At 34.6% G+C, this 19,978-nt stretch overlaps 1 protein-coding gene across 5 annotated transcripts in view; it reads left to right on the top strand.

Annotated features, from left to right (window-relative positions):
• Positions 1-19,978, top strand: part of Bruce (BIR repeat containing ubiquitin-conjugating enzyme) — a 571,194-nt gene that overhangs the window by 500,540 nt on the left and 50,676 nt on the right. For all 5 annotated transcript variants that reach the window (XM_069833681.1, XM_069833684.1, XM_069833683.1 and 2 more), the window contains 3 exons: positions 1,409-1,592; positions 1,676-1,874; positions 15,481-15,604. In XM_069833681.1, the coding sequence (XP_069689782.1) occupies positions 1,409-1,592; positions 1,676-1,874; positions 15,481-15,604 (507 nt within the window). The remainder of the gene's footprint in view (positions 1-1,408; positions 1,593-1,675; positions 1,875-15,480; positions 15,605-19,978) is intronic.

Here is a 19,978-nt window from a genome sequence, read left to right as displayed (position 1 = left end):
TAAGAAAGCAGAAAACACACGATCACTCGACACACTCTTATTATACTTCCTTCGTTTTTATATGTTGCACAAGAAGCAGGTCATTTATCGTTCATATGAAGGAATATTTCTGTACACTATGCCATTGAGTAAAGCAAGTAGTTGTGATAAAAGAGAAACAAAAGGTTGTGTTTTACGGTAACAGCCACGCACTATGATTGCTATTTAGAGCTTACTAGTTTTTTTTTATATATATATTTTAATATTCCAGCATTCTTTCTCTTTTAACAGATAAAAAGTTGAGTTTTTACATTTTGACTTTCAAAAATTAAGGGTGTGGTTTGGCATTTGGTTTCCAGAAGGCTGTGACAGCTGTTATGACACCGGAATGATTGATTGAAAAATAAGGGGCGTACAGTAAAGCATTGGGATCGTATATTCAAGTAAATATTGTATTCTATTGTCTTCAGCTTTCCCTATAGATAAATGACAGTTTCAGATCAGGAGGCCTTGAGAGTCACAAAATGCAACTCACAATGGAATTATTAAAGACTACAAATAATTTGCACAATTACTGTGAGATAAAAGTGATTGATATTGTGTGCAGTTATGTTATTCTGCTTGAGATAAGCAGTTTCTGTCATTTTGGCAAAAAAAAATCATTATATGAATAAAGTGTGAAAGGATTTGCAACATTTTCAGTGCATTTTCTCTACTTCAGTAATGGTTATTTTGATTATTAACATAATCATTGAGATGAGGCCAATATATAAATATAATCATAAGTTCTTTATATTGCCTTACAATGAAGGATGAATATGATACGATTTTGTTTGTTATAAGAAATAGGTAAAAGAAATTCATTGCATGGTAAAACAAATTCAAATGCTAAATAAAAAAGTGGTCTTCCAATGAAGCCTGGCCCATTGTGAACTGAACGGTAACGAGAAAGCAGATATGTTAGCAAAGAAAGGAACTAAAATCAACTTAAAAACAAATTTCAAATTCCCATATGAATCAATAAAACGAGTTATAAAAAGAATAAGTAACACCGAACAGGCAAAAAATCAAAATTCAAAATGGAAAGAATCATTCAAAGATCCAAAACTAATTCCTGATCTACCTCAAAAATCTGCCATGGCCATGTTTAGATTGATTACTGGTCATGATTGCCTCAGTAAACACCTCCATCATATTGGAGTACTGAATTCACCTAAATGCTTACTGTGCATCAGAGAAGAGGACATGGAGATGGAGCACCTGGCTAATTGTGAAACTCTTACGACATTTGTGGACCTTCCATCAAAATATTGGGAAGCAAGAAGAATGATGACTTCATTGTTAAATCCAGAGCATTAGATACACACACATACACACATAATTTGTTATAAACACAGAAGTTGCTTTAATTAATTTTTATTTGTTTTAGGTGTTGTCAAGTTACATCAATCCAGGAGGAACAATTCCGACAAATTTCTTCAATGAAGAAGATGAAGATGAGAGTGAAAGTGAAAGTGGTTCCGAACAGCCACAGTTACCCATGCTGTTCCATGATCTCTTGCAACAGTCCTGCCTCTTGCCAGCTGTGTCATCATACCTCCGAAACGACTCTGGTTTGTATGTAGTCATACCATATGTAAAACTAAATGCTATATGCTATTGTGCTCATTCATAAATGTTTCATATATGGTTACAGTTCTGGATATGGCAAGACACATCCCATTATATCGAGCAGTGCTACAGCTTCTTCGGGCAATGGCCTTGAGTCCACAGCTTGTCTCCCTCCTCTTGCCACAGGACAGAAGGCAGAGCTCCTCACGTGGAGATGAACTTTCAGTAGTTTGTCTACTCACTAAGATGAAGAATTGTGTTGATACATATGCTTCACGCCTCAAGTAAGTTTTTTTTTTATCACCACTGTTTTACAATCTGTTCCCAAAGGAACATTCAATAAATATATTGCAAGATTGGTCAAGAAAATCTAAGAGTTTTCAGACAATTCTGTAGTTATTGTTCACAAAACGAAATGTCAAATCAAGAATGTGATGGTGCTTGAGGCGATACTGTGGTCCAGTAGGTTGATGGCCAGAGAATTTGGATGTAAGTTGAGTCGCTTCTGATATCGTCAACTGTAAAAGGTGGTTTCTTCCTGATGGGGAGGATTCCAAAGTCGCGAAATATAAGGAAATATTGGACATGAACCATGGTGCATTGGCTATACAGCAAAGGGATTTAGCTTCGAATTTTCTCAAGATATCTATGTTGGAATTTCTGGCAGAACCCCAGAATTGTATTCCATATGGCTATACTAGTCTAATTATTGTTTTATAAATAATCATTTTGTTGTACAAGGGTAGTTGAGAGCACCTATTTCACAGAGAAGATAGTCTATTAAACTTGAGTTTAGCTTCCATTCCCTTTGTTTTGATGTGATGTTTCTAAGTAGGCATTCATCTTAAAGCAGGCCAAGATATTTTACAATTGTGGCTTGAGGAAGTTCTGTATTATCTAGTGAGGGACATTTCTTCTTGCACAAAGTGAACGCGATATGTGCAATTTACCATAACATGCCACCTGTGTAGCCATTGCTGTATTAGATCTAAATGATGTTGAAGATGCCGTGAAGTTAGATGAGGATTTTCATGTGAGGCAAGAATAGCTGTTTCATCTACAAAGGTTGCAATTAATGTGTTATTAGTTGTTAGTAGATCATATGTATAAAGTACATAGAGAACAGGACCCAGAATTATACCTTGAGGGACTCCAGATGTGATGTGATGTGATGAAAAGAAGAAAGTTCATCTTTGACCTTCACTTGAAAATAGTGATCATTAAATATGATTAGGGAACCTTCAAATTTCTTGAATGACAAAGGTAAAAATTCTTGAGTAAAATAATTAAATTCTTGGATGAAGAAAGAAAATTCTTGTGTTCTGTGATCATCTATACCTGAATTAAAACAGCTCAGTATGGCAGCAGGTACTGTTTACAGTTTTATTAGCATGTGAGGCGAAAAAGAAATCTACTTTAATTTACGATTTTTCTCTAGATGCTATTAAATTTCTCGAGGAAAAGTAGAAATTCGCTGATAGAGCCAAATTTAAAAAAATTCGCTGGTACTTGATGTGTCGAAATACACGTAAATATGTTTCAAATTACCTAAAAACACGTTTCCCATCATTTTGCAGTATTTTAAAATTTTCACGAGTCGTGAAATTTGAGTGTTTCCAAATATGATTCAACAACACATAATATGAATGCGGGAGTAATAATTTTATGTTATACAAATGCTTGGCATTAGAAAACAACAACAAACAACATGTTATATAAAAGACCACTATGCCAAACTTTGTCAAATGCTTGTTGTATATCAAAAAATATAGCAGAGCAGTAGCGGTGTGATTCGAAGTCTTGTGTAATTTTATTTACTCTATGATGTGCTTGTTCTATTGTTGAGTGATGTTAACAGAATCCAAATTGAAAATACTTTACTATTTCAGACAACAGTGGTTCCAGGCTTGCAATAGAAGTTTTTAAAATACTTTTGAGTAGGACAGGTAACAAACTTATTGAATGATAAAGGGCTGCATCATTAGGGCATTTTCCTCTCTTAAGTATTGTAATCATTTGAGATATTTTCCATTGACTCAGAAAGTGACTACAACGAAGAATAGCCTTAAATATAGAAGTGATAAATGTATATCCTTTCTTTGGTAATTCTTGTAATAGTTGTTGTCATTGCCATTGTTGTTGTTTCAATGCCTTACATCTAGCAATGAAGCCATTAGCATTCGTGCTCTCCAATACTTCTGGGCTACATACTTTACCAGACTTTTTCTAGGGTTGGTATGTCTGTTGTCGTTTTTACTTTAGTAAAAGCGAATGACTTGATGGGAGGCGAGAGTTGAAGTGAAACACTTAAGTAATCCAGAATATCATCTTCTGATCCATTCCTTTGTGCTATAGGTTCAAAAACAGTTGCGAAATACTCTGCAAATCGTTCAGATTTATCTTTTGCACTTCTTGCTCATGTATTATCACTTTTCCTGATAGGTGGAATGTGGATCTGTGATTTTGTAGACTTTTTGTTACTTTCTAAAAATTATAATTGTTGCGGAAGATAGGGACAGAGACTGAATATATTGGATATGAGATTCATCTGTATGTGCTTTTAACATTCGTTTTAATTGACAGGATGCTCTGTTATATGCGCATTTGTCATTAGATTGCTGTGAGTGTTGCCAGATGCAATGTAGTCTGCACTTATACTTCTCACTAAAACATGACGACCTTCCCTCATCCCCTTCACCACTTAACTGCAGGCACACGCAAAGGATAAACTCTTTGCTGAGTTGCCAATTCTTGAAATTGTGATATGCAAACGTTTTTCAAATTGTGTTCCGTGAAACCGCAATTTTCAGCGGGACTATTATCTTTGTAAATATACCTTAATTTATAATTACCAAAACAACATTGGTATAAAAATGAACAAACTTATTTTAAAAACACTTTATACTTATATTTTCACTAACATGTTTTGCTTAAATAAACAAAGAAATGCAGAATTATATAAGTGTTAAAGGTTCATGTTATTGAAGTTCCAGAATTTTATATTTAATTAAGGATGTTGTGCTCGTAAAATTTTCTGAAACTATGGTCATAGAATAGTAATTTATAGTACAAGAGAGTAAAATTAAATTTTATTTGCTTCGCCTTGAGTGATAATTTCCACGAACACATAAAATCTCTATACTCTAGTGTGCTATATAATATTATATTTATTACTGGTATGTAAATTTAATTTTAAATTGTAGGCCTTTTCTTTGTAATGTGTTGTTGGCGAAGAAGTTTTAAATGAAAGAATATATTCATTTCATTATTGCTAATATGTTGGTTGTCATGTAGAGAGTGATTTAAAAAAAAAAAAACATTTAATTTACTGCTGTCAGTTAGAAATTTTTAAGCACTGCTGTGAATATAATGTCATTATTTAGGTTGCTAGACACAGTGAAATAAAGACCAGTTCAGATACTAGACAAGGATAAATTTATTCCTTTTAGATCTTTTTATAACACAAAACTCGTCAACCTGTTTGGCGAGTTGGTATAGCGCTGGTCTTCTATGCCCAAGGTTGCGGGTTCGATCCCGAGCCAGATCGATGGCATTTAAGTGTGCTTAAATGCGACAGGCTCATGTCAGTAGATTTACTGGCATGTAAAAGAACTCCTGCGGGACAAAATTCCAGCACATCCGGCGAAGCTGATATAACCTCTGCAGTTGCGAGCATCATTAAATAAAACATAACTTTAACACAAAACTCATGGGTAATTCCATGCAAAACAGTATGACGAAAAACATTTATATCTCCAAATTTGTTAAAAATTGTACATTCAACTCTTTATGTCGTATATATTAATCATGTACAAAATTATGTTTGTGACAGCTACCGATTAAATGTAATGGGCAGTTAAAATATTTTTATTTGAGCACATAGCACTATTTTAAATTTGTTTCCTGACCATAAGAATAATTACAAAATTTTTTTAAAAGGTATCATTAGATAGCTTACAAAATAAGTTATTAAGATACTATAATTCAAAAATATATTTAAAAAACTGCCATTACATAAAATCGAATACTTCAATTCACATGAAAAAAATAAATGACAATTTACTGAGCATTTTCATTAGGCTGTCAAATTTTCATAATGGGATCTTCAAAAATAAGGAAGCTATAAATTAAAACAACTCGCCGTGTAAAGGGCGATCTATGCCGCTGCGCCATGCGCCATCGCTGCTTCTGGTCACTGCGAAAAGTGTTTCCGCGTTGACGACCGGTGCACGTCACACATTGATTTCAACTAGGTTCGGTACTTCTGATGACACAGTGAACACTTCTTGTTCCGGGAACAGTCTTGAGGCCGACAAATCTTTGAGGATTTAGATTTTGTAACTACTTCTTACACCTGTGGAGTAATGGTTAGCACGTCTAGCTGCGAAACCGGGTGGCCCGGGTTCGATTCCTGGTCGGGGCAAGTTACCTGGTTGAGGTTTTTTCCGGGGTTTTCCCTCAACCCAATATGAGCAAATGCTAGGTAACTTTGGGTGCTGGACCCCGGACTCATTTCACCGGCATTGTCACCTTCATCTCATTCAGACGCTAAATAACCTAGATGTTGATAAAGCGTCGTAAAATAACCTACTAAAAAAAATAACTACTTCTTCATGTTTTACAATGGATGTGAATGACACAATAATTCCCTGTATATTGTATTTTGACCAATCATACAGTCTTTTAGGAGTTGAAATTAGAGTTCCTGGCTTTGGCAGCAATTCACTTGATTGTACCCCTTACACTGTCACTGGACCCTTTACCATGACTAGTTCCAAAGAAATGCCACTCCGCAGGTATTTGAAAATCGTGTTCATAATTGAGTAGATTAACGGATTTTTTTCGTGCTTGTATTCGCTAGCTGCTCCATCACTAAAATCATATATTTTAGATATTTCGGTATGTGTTTGTTTCAGATGTTCTATCACTTTCCTTTAAAAAACATGAACTGTTGCACTATCGTGAACTAAGCATTCCGAAATTACTGAAAAACAAAGGTTCTCTAAATTACCACCAACTGAATTTCTGTAATATACTGTGAATGGGTGTATTGTTGCTTGAGAAGTACTCCAGTGATGACCTTGTGTATTATCCTGAATAATGAAACTGTAATTCTGTGAAAAATCACCAATGATAATGAACTCACCGGCCTTTATTTCATTTTTCAGCTACTTTAAATAATTTGCTTGGGACTTTGCAGTGAAGTTGTGTACAGTATCTTGAATTTTTTAAGCCAACCAATGAAGTTATTAATGAAATTTACACAGTCACTTTTCACTAAAATCATATTGGCCCTGTCAGTTGTCGTCCATTCCTTGTACTAAATTTTTCTGTAACAATGACGTCAATATTTCTGATAGATTTCTCATAGGTACATTTATAGTTCCTTACGTTCAGGAGCATATGCTTCTCCACTCGTTGAATTTCCCGTCTCTGTTTGTAAACATTCTTTTTCGCTTGTTGATTTGTCGACCTTACTTTCAGTCCCAGCAACTTCACTAATTATTTGAATTTTTGAAATCTTATGGAAAAAGCGTTCTCAAATAGCATCACCTACCACTAAATGCGGGACCTTTTTACTCATGCTACTTGTCACTTCTCTTTTACAGACTCGTGACGAATGTTTTTAAAGTCCAAAAGTGTTGCAACACCACAGATGACGCCAACTTTTCGTCTTTAATTTAAGCATAATGAACTCTTACAACTTACTATGACAGAACAGATCAAAATCGCCACCTAAACTGAAGGGAAAAAGTTACAATGACAGAACAGAACAGAATCACCTTCTAAACTGAAGGGAAAAACTTGCGCAGAGATTATAACAGGAAAAAAAGCAAACTCACACGTGAAATCTACTAGCGTACAGTTGAGCGGAGGCCGCAATATCTAGCATTTGTCATATCGATCGCTAAGCACGCCTGTGGATGTCTGGTATGAGTGTGTGACATAATACACTGGACGCGACTTTGATCCTTAATGGCAACATTTGCAATTCTGGTTTATTTAATATTTCCCAAAGTATTAGAGACCCCATCATAAAATTTTTGTAATAGATTAAGAAACTGTTTATCTCACCGTAAAAAATAGAGCATGGTAAAAAAAAATATTCGATTTTGAAATATTAACATTTCTTTATTTTACTGTAAGTTTTAATACATGCTCGAAGTAAAAATCCATAATAACTCAGAAGTAAGTTTAAATATATAGAGTCATCATTGTATTGGCACAATGTTTACGTTGATACAATGAAGCATGTCATTTTAATAATATTTTTAACAATAGTCTACATATCAACTCCCCGAATATTTCACCCTTCATTACTTTTCAAGCATTGGTGAGATAAAGTTCATATTAGGCCATTTAACTATTTATTATTATGACATTCATTTGCTAGAATATTGAAAAAATCCAGAACTTGACATTACAAATTTTAAAATTTTGTATGGAATGACCCTCATATTAAACCACAAAAGAATATACTGTATTTGTTTCTGTGTTGCTGGTAGGCCTAAGGAATGTTATAAGATACGAAATATGATTTAATTAAATTAAGGGGGCATGTACACTTCTTATACCTTAAAATTCTGTTATGTAAAATATAGGCCTAATATAAAATTTAAATTTCTACACCAACTATTGAAAGTTCATTCAGGTAAAAGAACCTGTATTAGTTTTTTTTTTTTTTTTTTTTTTTTTTTTTTAACGACACTATCAATTACTAGGTTATTAGTGTCGATGGAATTGGTGATAGCAAGATGGTATTTGGCGAGATGAGGCCGAGAATTCGCTATAGATTACCTGACATTCACCTTACTGTTGGAGAAAACCTCGGAAAGACCCCAATCAGGTGATCAGCCAAAGCGGAAACTGAACCCACGCCCAAGTGCAACTTCGGATTGGCAGGCAGGCACCTCAGCTAACTTAGCTATGCCAGTGGCTCTGTATTAGTACTGAAGTTATGATTTTTAATGTAAAGTGCGGCATTGGCTATAATAGCTGTGAAGTGGAAAACGGGATGAGCTTTTTTTTGTCTTCGCAAACTATATTCCATAAAACCTTTCCCTGGTAATTCCGAAAGTATTGGATAGAATCGAATGAAATTTATTCTGCTTTCTTAAACATAATGTACAAATCAGGCCAGAATAATTATTTCCGCAGGTTTATTTGCTGTTGGCGATATTTCTTTTGCATACTGTTCACATACTGTTTGATGAAGTAAATCACGCATAAAATCGTCTATCTTACCGAATTCTGTTTTAGTTCTTTTATTTTCTTTTCAGTTGGTAAACCGTAATTCTTAATTTCTATCCCCAATATATTTTTTTTTTACTGTAGTAATACCAATGCCGCCAGTTGCGTCCAATGTTAAGTGATTAAGATTTTTACTTATTAAACTCCCACAACTTTCGATTACTCTGTGGATAAAATTCCTAACATTAGACACAATTTTAACACTTAACTGCAAAACCATGGTTGAAAACTATAGCAACATGCAGAAAACATCCTCGTAACTTTGAGGTTGTAATGGATCATACTATTATAAAAGAGTGGGATACAGCTTTAACGCTCTATTTCATGAAGATTCCATTTCCTAGATGCAAATTTACGATTATGAAGTACATTATAGTAAAATACATGGTGGATGGTACTTTTTTGTGCTCCGAAAATTACAACCCCTTATGAATTCCCTTCAACTATTTCATTAGCCTGAATAGAAATAGGTATAATTTCAAACCTACGATTGTTCCATTCCCTACAATCAGCCAAGCCAAAGTTGACGACATAAGATCTCTAATTAAGTACTTAAACGAGGACGACGTGAAATGGCTAGAATTTGTCCTCGAAGAATCTCATAATGTATAGAAAAATAAAGTAGTACAATGCCTATGCATAGACAATAAAATATTTTAAAATAAATTGATTAATGAACTGTTATTATTATTATTGCTATACTATTCATTGAATACAATGTGATTGTAAATATTTTGTTTATGTTAATAATTTTTTCTATTTGAAATTATTTTGTAAATAGTTTTACCTTTGTTTATTCTTTCGTTTTTATCACTGCTTAACTTTATTTAAAGCAAATAAACGTATCTTTGGAAAAAGGGCACATAGGTCGGACCTACTGTACTTAATATTGTGACCAAATATCGGTAGGTTTACAAATGTAATATATACATTTAGCATATTAACAAATGATGAATGTAATTCTTTGACCATCTTTTTCGGATTATCTTCTGGATTGATATCATTTATCTTCCTGTGTGCATCTTCACTAAATTTATTCCAATTTGTTCTTTGAAGTTCCAAGAGATCCTTGTTTGTCTGTTGTGCTGTTTACTATATTTATTGATAATTAATACTACTGCTCTTTGGCCTTAGCCTGGATCTTCTATTACTTCTCTCCTAGCTTTGTGAGGCTTACCATGGCTAAATCTGGATTACTTGTTGCTCCAGCATAATGTAAGAAAGTTGAGGTGCTTTGGGATTGAAAATCAGATCAATATCATTGGTATTTAGAAAGTGCATCATTCGTGTAGTTATAACCTAATATTGGTAATGCAGCATTAAAGTCTCCAATTAGAATTGTCCCTGTTGTTATGGTTATGTTATTCAAATTTAAATGTTTATTTTTTTTCAGAACTGTTTAATTTCCTTAACTGTCTTAAACTTTGATGTCAGGTTGTTGTTTTACTATTAAAAGAATTCCACTTGTCTGCTCTTATATAAAGTGTGAGTAGTGTAGTCTGGTATAGTTTAGTACTTCTTGTTTTCAGTAGTTACATTTGCTTTGTTCTTTCATGTTGTTCTTTACTTCTGTGAACTTAGGTATTGACAGTCCTTCAGTATTCCATTGGAGAATTTTTCTTAGAGATTGTCTTCTACTTAATTTTTTGTGTAGCCATGTGAATCCAGTTCACAGCATCTTCAGGTAGTACAGAAATGGATTTCGCAATTTCTCTGGCATTGCTTGCATTTTTCATCTTTGCCATTACTGCCTGCAGAACTAGTCTTCTGTAGTGGCTTTTAAAAGCGTAGATCACACCTTGATCCATGGGCTGGGTGACACTGGTGGTGTTAGGTGGGAACCAAGTCAGCATCATGTTGGATAAATTAATGTGTGAGTGACATGAAGTATTGTCGAGGAATAGCATCAGATGATGATTTTCTCTTTTCATCCTGGCATTAAAATTATTGAGCCATTATTCCATCAATGCAGCAGTCATTTAGCCTTTTTTGTTTGACTTCCAAACTACTGGCAGTTTACATATTTGTATCCAGGTGTCTGAAACAATGAGGCTTCTTATTTTCCTATCACTAATGCCACAGAGAAAAGCAATAAGACGTTCTTTGAACATCTTGCTACCTACACATTTTTCCTCACGCAGGGAGGGTGATTTTTTAGAAAGTGCCGTGAAAATAAACCTTTTTTGTTCCCATTATAAACATCAGTTGGTTGAAATCTCTGCAATAATATTTTCAGTTTTCCTGTCACTTGGAAACACAGATCTATTTACATCACTCCTTTCCCCACTTACTTCGTTACAATTAATCTTTCACTTGTTTCTCAAGCTTTCTAGTCATCAATTAGAAGCCTTGAATTCTGGCTTATGTAATTTTTCTGCCAGGTCAGGGGTTTGGCTCTGCAGAATACGTCCAGAAATTGGCATGTTCTTTGAATGGGCATGAATAAACACTTCCACAACATTTATTTCCTTAACCAGTTTTCTGTTTCCTTTTTATGTCACCATTATTGACCACAAGCCATTCATTCATGATACAGTCTTTATTTTTTAAAGTGTCATACACCAGAATTTTTCCACAATTGAATTTCAACATTATTTCTCGCGCACTTCGTTTTTCTTTTTTCCTTTAACTCTAAACTCTTTTTATCACTTAATGGTTGTGCTGCATTTTTGCTCAGCCACGATAAAACACTGGTGTGAAGTATGGAAAATCTTTGAAGAGTTCATTTGTCTAGTCAACAGGGTAGTAAAATTTATGGCCACCAGCCCAATGCACTCTCGTACCCTAGAACAGCAGTTCCCGAAGTGTGCTCCGCGGAGCCCTTCTCAGGGGCTCCATCCGCATAAGTTATGAAGATGACAAAAATTGCAAGATTGGTTCCCTAAGACCTAAGAGTCATTAGCCATCAACCAGTGCTCAGTCAAAGGGAGATAACAATAGCTATAACCTTACTTTCAAAGAAGATAGTGCGAATTCCTGGGAATTGAGTTCAGAATACAGTATGTTGAACATGATCTTGTCTCAGAGTCTACGAGGTAGTAGTGTAGAGGTATTGAAAGAAAGTGACAAACGAAAATATTGTGATTTATATTTGGACATGGGATTCACTGAGTTTGCTGATGAACGTCCACAGTGTGTGATATGTAACAAAGTTTTTCCCAATAGTTCTATGTTCCCTGCCAAGCTTAGACGGCATTTCTCGATTCAAAAATAAAACTGCAGACTATTTCGAAAGAAAAAGTGACGAACTCCATGCAGTTCAGACAAAATTTTGCCTCGTGTAAAAAAACAAACAACGAGAAAGCACTGAAAACGTCGTACTTGGTTAGTCATGACCAGGCTCTTGCTGGTAAACCTCACCCTTGCTGAAACTCTTATGAAACCACTATTAGTGGAGGTAGTGAAGTGCATGGTGGACGAGAAAACTGCAAACTTGATTTCCAGTGTGCCCTTATCAAATAACACTACATAATCGAATCCAGAATCTATGAAAAGGCGTAAAAAATATCATGATTTACCGTATCAGTTAAACGAAATTTTCGTTACAACTTGACAAATCACGGTCTTTGCCGGATTAGCTATGTTAATGATGTTTGTGCGGTATGAATTTTCAGGTTCTTTCATGAAATATTTTGTTCTGCAGCCATTGCCATCCTCTACAAATGGTACTGAAATTTTTTATTCTTCATTGAAAACTCAATACCATGGGACAATTGCATTGACGTGTGCACAGATGGCACAAAGTCCATGGTAGGTCCTGTTGCTGCCACTGTTACAAGGATCAAAAATATTTTAAAACTGAACAAGTAGTCACTGTGTACTACACCAACATGTCCTCACAACAAAAAAGTGCCAGCATTATTAAAGCAGGTACTAGACAACGCCGTCAAAATTATCAACTTTGTTAAGACACGACCTTCGCAGTGTAGGCTATTTAAAATCCTATGTGAAGATATGGGTAGTATACACAAGTCATTGTTAGTAATATTAGACACAGAAGTGCGATGGTTGTCGCACTGTAAAGCGTTGTCCCGATTACACGATTACATGAACTTCGAACGGAAGTTTCTTCACTTTTGAATTACCAGAACAGTTTGCTAGCAGATTATTTGAATGATCAGGAATGGTTGTACAAATTATGTTACTTGGCAGACATTTTTCAATATTGAATTCAGCACATTCATACAAGGTAAACGGAAGACTATATTCGATGCTGATGACGAAATTGTCGCACTGAAGAAAAAGATAGCGTTCTACATAGAAAGCGTCGAAAATAAGGATCTTACATTTCTTATTGACTTCAAACTTTATAGAAGAAAATAACATAACAACGAATGTTTCATTCATAGCATTAATGAAAGAACACCTTGACAATTTGCTTCAAAATATGAATTGAGCCGTTCAGAGTAAAAGTGGTGTACGTCAAAATTGGGTAATGAGGTTTAAAGTAAAAATTCTGTAAAATATAGCGCAAAGTAGCAATTAATATGGCCTTCTTGCTATCCACTGACTACTAATAGTTTAAATAAATTGAATATTAATTACTACTTTGCACTGTATGTTACAGAATGTTTACTTTAACCCTCATTACCCATTTTTGTGTTACACCACTTCTGCTCTGAACGGCTCAATTCATACTTTCCAAGGGACACTCAGGAATCGATTCTAAAGAAATATGAGTGGATTGTAGATCCATTTCCAGTGATGTCAAAACCAGCAGCCCTCACTGCTTCAGATATGAGGTCCTTATAGACATGGTTTCGAACAGCCACTGTCAGGCATAATTTAAAAGCAAACCATTTCCCAAATTTTGGACTAAGTTAGAGGAGGATCTTTTGATATTAAGTTCAAAAGCTAAATTTCTCTCATTGCCTTTTGGTACTGTGTACCTCAGTGAAACGATCTTTTCGGGGTACACGGCTACAAAAACAAAATATCGTACTTGTTTAGACACAGAAGACGATATACATCTTCAACTGACTTCTATGACACCGGACATTGACAAACTCTGTCGCAAGAAACAGGCACATTCTTCACATTAACTTCGGGTGTACATGTAACATTGTAACATTTTTTAAATATCTTAACTACTTGTTAATATCATTTTGTAGATTTGAATAAATTATATCCAGTACTTTTTTACTATTGTTTCCGTTTATGTATCGTGTGAAATATGTTTCATAGAACGTAGACAGATAAAACTAAAAATTAAACATTTCTTGGGGCTCCATGAGAAACTTTTGCTTCAAAAAGGGCTCCGTGGCTGAAAACGTTTGGGAACCACTGCCCTAGAAAATACTGTAAAGGAAACTTGTTTTTATCTTATGACCAACATATTTCGTACATTCCTTGAAATTATACACTCTTTCAAAATATAGTTTACATTAAAGTATAGTGTGTTCGAAATATTAATCCTGTTTTGAACAGTAGCAGACAGTTTCCGTTTTCACGTTGGACTGTTTCCCTTTTATTTAAGAATATTTACACATAAGACATGCATTGTTCCGAAATAAACAAGATTCCGGATTATTCAGGTTCCAATTCGGATAGGTGTGTCCCAGTTTTTAAATATGTTTGCCAAACGTCCTTTGCTCACTTCTATAAAATTATTTTTTAAATTCTCCCCCCCCCCCCAATTGCTTAATGTATGTTCAACGTCATCAATGCCACCTGGTGCCGCCTATCAAGTTGTATTGAAATAAAAATGATAATACTATGGTATGTATTATGTATTATACAGTATTGTTATTCTTTACTCTTTTTGGAAGTTGATTTATTTTATTGATAGGATTTTAACACTGTAGCATGCATTTTTTCTGTATAAATCAGCTGTAATATATTATTTTTCCAGACTTTATCATTTATTCAAAGGAAATTTCATAATCTAGTAAAAATGTAACAAAATTAGACCTATATAATTAGTTGTAATACATAAAACGAATAAAATCAGTTGTATTACAAATTGAATTAATTCAAATGTGTAATCACGTTAAGGTATGCAGTATCTCACCTGTCCTGGATTCATGACGAGAGAATCTGGCAAACCTGGGTTTAAATACCAGTCAACTTGAGCCTTTGTGTATCACATTCATGGATTACAAGTTAAGCTGTCTTCTTTTCTAACCCAGTACATGTCCATCATAAGAGTTCCAATCTTGCACATATTTTTGTGAATACAATGCCCTGTGTATGACACTTCATTTGAATAAAATGTCGGCTACTTGTAAAGAAGAAAAAGTACTAACAAACAAATACTGATAAAAACTTGTGGATGAAGGAAAATCTTTTACATACACTTTTTTGTCGTCATCATTAGTACCATAACTGTCATCACTTCTTCACCACCACCATCACCATCATCATAACTACAACTATTGTTGTTGTTATTTTGTTATTAGTAGCAGGAGTAGCAGCCTTTTTTTTTTGTCCATTATTTTATTGTATTTTGCATATGTTATCACTATTCCCATAACAATTTTCATGTATTTATGCAACAAATCGTATGTAACTCTAAATCTTCCCGTGATGATAGTCTGCATCATTCATCATATGCATACATCGTATTTTTATTCTGCTTAATTATGTTTGTGCACATGATTGGTTAGTATTTGTATCTTGGTGCTTTCTTAATATTTTCAGAATCAACAAATCAAAAGGCAATGGTAAAGCAAGACTGCCTAGTAAGTACCAGGATGAATTGGAGCAAGATGAAGGATTGGCGTTGCTAATTCCTGATATACAGGAAACCGCCAATCTTGTTCAGGTAAGATAAAAACAAGATTTCATTCTTAGTATTGAGCTTCGTATATATTTCACATGTATAAGGTAAGCAACACGCCAACACAATGCTATAAGAATGATCATTTTACATATGTCAGATCTGAAGTGTAATGACTAAGCTTCTGTTGTTGTTCAATTGGATTTTAGTTTTAGCTGCATCTGTGGCTCAAGCACTAGTGTGCTGATCTTCCATTCAGATGGCCCAAGTTCGAGCCCCTGCCATATCGTGGTGGAATTTATGGTGGACAAAGCTGACGTTGCAGGGGAGGGGTTTCTCTGGGTACTCCCATTTTTATTTATTATTCCATCAACACTCTTCATCTTCTCGTTTAATAATAATAATAATAATAATAATAATAATAATAATAATAATAATACTTATTTCATTCCAAAGACTGTACAATGCAGCATAGGAAAATGTCATATAAAAAAACATTTAAATACTAAAAAAAAGATTTACAAGTAAACAATATGTTCATAAGTTATATACAAGGAAATAATTACATTTTATAATGTCATATAGACAATTCTCCTTAAAAGGTATACAGCTATATAGAGTTAAAATACTCACCAATATTATATAGTGACCAGTCTATTAATTTATTTTTAATTTCTTTCTTAAAAAGCCTCAAGCTTAAATGTCTAATATTGTCGGGTAAAACATTATATAACTTCTTACAAATCTCTACAAAGCTGCTATTAGTAGTAGTGTAGTTACATTGCCCTTTTCTTAAATCATTTTTATGCCTTGTAGAATAGCTATGCACTGAGCTATTTGTAATGAAATTATTAATATTTGTTTGTACATACATTAAACAACTTAAAATATACAAAGACGGTACAGTTAAAATTTCAAGTCTCTGAAATAAAGGTTTACAATGTGTATGGATATCAACATTACAAATTATTATTATTTCATCTATCATCTGCAATAGTTAAAAGTATCATATCAGTCACTCATCTGAAGAAGGAACTGAGGCAGGATGGCCCACTTGTTACAGGGATTTACGAATGGTACCCAGGTCACCTATCGCACTTGGACAATCATTGCTTATAATGGGCTTAGAAGAGACCAAAGTAAGTGCAAGGATCTGTCTTAGGCCCAGAGAGACCTAAGCGAAGATTTAGTCTTAACTATCTCCAGAGACACTACATGGCAATATGTCACCATACCTATTACTTTAAGAAAAATCTGGGCAGAAGAATGAATATCAAATGAACTACTATAGTAATGATTCAAAACAATTTTGAAAGAGACCCATTGTGCTAAAGCATATCAGTCCATAATGAAGATATTTTCAAATATTTACTTCACTACAGAATATTACAGGTTTTCCACAATGATTGTTCCAGTTTCAGTGTGATTTATTTTGGAAAGTATATATACTGCATGAACTGAGTTAGTCTGGCAGCTTACTTCTGAAAATTTATTAAAAGTATCACATACATGCATGGACTCTTGTTAGAAAATGACGTTGTAGAAACCACAGAAAGCTTTTTATGTGCTGAATTTCGCACTTCATCATTCTGTCGTTATTCTGCAGTATAATTTTCAACGAGATTCAACATAGGAAAGCTACGTCAGATGTTGGCACGAGAAATTGAAAAGAGAGGTATGCAACTCTTAAAAAAAAAAAAAAAAAAAAAAAAAAAAAAAAACAAGGATTTACAGTTCACTTCCAATAAAACAGTCGAAGCTATTCAACAAGCCAACAAGAATATCCCGAGAAAATCAGTTTATAGGGCAAGTAGACAACTGGAAGTTCTACAAACAGCTGTGTCATGTTGAAAAAGAGGTTAAGGCCCAGTATTATAAATATGGTTAATCTACAGATTAAGTTAAACCTAACCGAGAGTTTAACTCAATATATATTACAGGGTCTAGGTTAAATTAAATTGTAGTGAAGTACGATTGGTTTTGATTATATTATTGCTGTGAAAATGGCCGACACTCGTGGAAAATCTTCAAAGCAACATCTTCCTATTGCATTGTAGGAAATATGACCATATCCATTGACAATATGGAATTTGGCCAACTCTATGTGACGTTCTTGGAAATGATTTTAATTGTACAAATGCAGTTATGAAATTTGTATCGAATACAGGACTTGACAGGGTGATATAATTTTCTATTGAGCTGTGTTACTTATCCTTCGGAGCCTTTACATCCGAAGATTACAGTTGTCGTTTTATATATGCTTTTAACATACTTGACATTTCGAACCTTTTACATCCGAATATTTTATAGAATTTTTATTGTTTTGAAATGCACCAAATAATTTATTTCTGGTGTCATTTGTTTTATTATTTTATTGTCTCTTTTTAAATACTAGGTAGGGGCTGAGAACTGCTCACTTTTGTGTTTTTTATGCATCACCTTGTTGAAACTGCATTTGTGTATCTCATTTTACCATGACAACATTTTTTAGTTACCATAAAATGAGGTGAATAGGATTAGTGGGGGGAATAGGATCAAAACTTCATTCTTGGTTATAAAGTTTTGTTATAAACTGCAATTGACAGGAAGACAGTCATTGGTTATTATATTGTTCTAGTAAGCAATGACTGTCTTCCCGCTCCATTGCAATTTATTATAACCAAGAATGAAGTTTTGATCCTGTTCCCCCATTGATCCTATTCACCCTATTTTACCGTAGTTTTAGCATTCAGCTTATTGTACTGTACTTTGTATGTTTTTGGTTTTGTTAAGAATTTTAGATAAGGGCGGAAATAGCCATAGCAGCTGACGTGCCCTTTTAACCCCACTAACTAACTGTACTACCACCTGCTTGATTGAATATGCTTGCCAGATTTGACCTCAGATCATTTCTTAATGCTAGCTAGTAATGATACACTTGTAAGCTCATTACAACTAGACTAAACTATGCACTACCATCCGTGACTTAACTCCATACAGACTTAGATGACTAATAATAACATTAGTATACATTTTTTATGAGTTTTGTAGAATGTTTATGGAACAGAATTTAGTCAAGTAATAAGATGTAGAGTATAGAGTATGGTAATATTAGGTAATATTATTAGTGTATTTATAAAAAAAGGCCCCAATATTTAATAGTACAGTTCACCAGGCTGTAATCTAGTGCATGTGCAATCAACAGCACCAGTGTCCCAGGGAAATTTAGCAATTTGGTGAAATTTAATCTTGGTGGCAGAGATACCATTTTCCTCGTGTGGCAGTGTGATATAATGTGCAACTAGAGAAACTATCACTTCTGCCACACACACAACAGTACAATGCACGATGCTGTAAATTAATTATCTCCCATCGTTTTCAGTATACCTAATACCAGAGGCAAAAAAGTGCAGTGTGACAACTAACTAGAGATGAGCAGTGGGCCATCCTTCAGCCCAAGTTCCTCTTGACCTTGCGTTATATGGCTAGTGTAAGTTGCGTCATCATATCATCCAGGCTTGTACTGTCCATTTCTCTTACTTCATGGACATATCTAAAAGTGGTAGCTAATCAATATAGAGCTGTAAATTCAGTACCGGCAGTATGGACAGTAACACGTAAACAGTTTCCTTCACAGTAACTTAAAGTGAACGAAAGGCAACGGGAAAATTCTATGCATCAGTATTGCAGAAGGCAACAGAGAAAATTGATGCATCCATGCAAATGCCACCTCTTGCAAGTATGCATTGAGACCGCAGTCCAGACATATGTGGACGTTGCCACACAGACTGCTGAGTCAGACGACACGTGTGGGCTTGATATCAGGCCTTACGTCCCTAAAAAAATCGTTGCCATGATAACAGAGAAGGATTCTAGGCCTGGTAGAACACTGGAACATCGCACTCCTAGTTTGGGTGGCTGGTCAAGATCACATCCTCGATCAAGATCACAATCAGGAGTGCGACCAACTGCAAGTGAGTCGCAACAGTCAAAGACTAAGCGTCACAGACAAGGGCACAAATTCATAGGAAAGATAAAAAGAGAAGATCAACTGTTAAGCCACCATCATGATTTAGTTCCTCGCAATGACTGATATTGTACAGTGGAATGTAAACGGTATATGCAGCATATATACAGAACTTCAACGGTTGACCTGAGAACCCTACTATTTTGTGTCTTCAGGAGACACACCTCCGACTTGAACACTCCCTGAATATCTCGGGATAAAGTCTTCACCGGTACAATCATCTTGCCAGTATTTGGGCGAATGAAGGTTGTGCCATCCTACTCCGCAAAAATATCTTTTCCTCTGTCATCAATATTAACACTCCTCATCAATGCATAGCCGCTACAGTAACTTTACCCACCTTTCAATTTCAATAGACTGTGTGTATATGCCCCTAGATACTCATTTCACAGTGAATGAAATTGAACATATTC

Source organism: Periplaneta americana, chromosome 8 (assembly GCF_040183065.1).
Source record: "Periplaneta americana isolate PAMFEO1 chromosome 8, P.americana_PAMFEO1_priV1, whole genome shotgun sequence".
Taxonomy (NCBI): domain Eukaryota; kingdom Metazoa; phylum Arthropoda; class Insecta; order Blattodea; family Blattidae; genus Periplaneta; species Periplaneta americana.
Note: the sequence above shows the minus strand (reverse complement) of the source record. Positions and strands in the feature narration are given on the sequence as shown.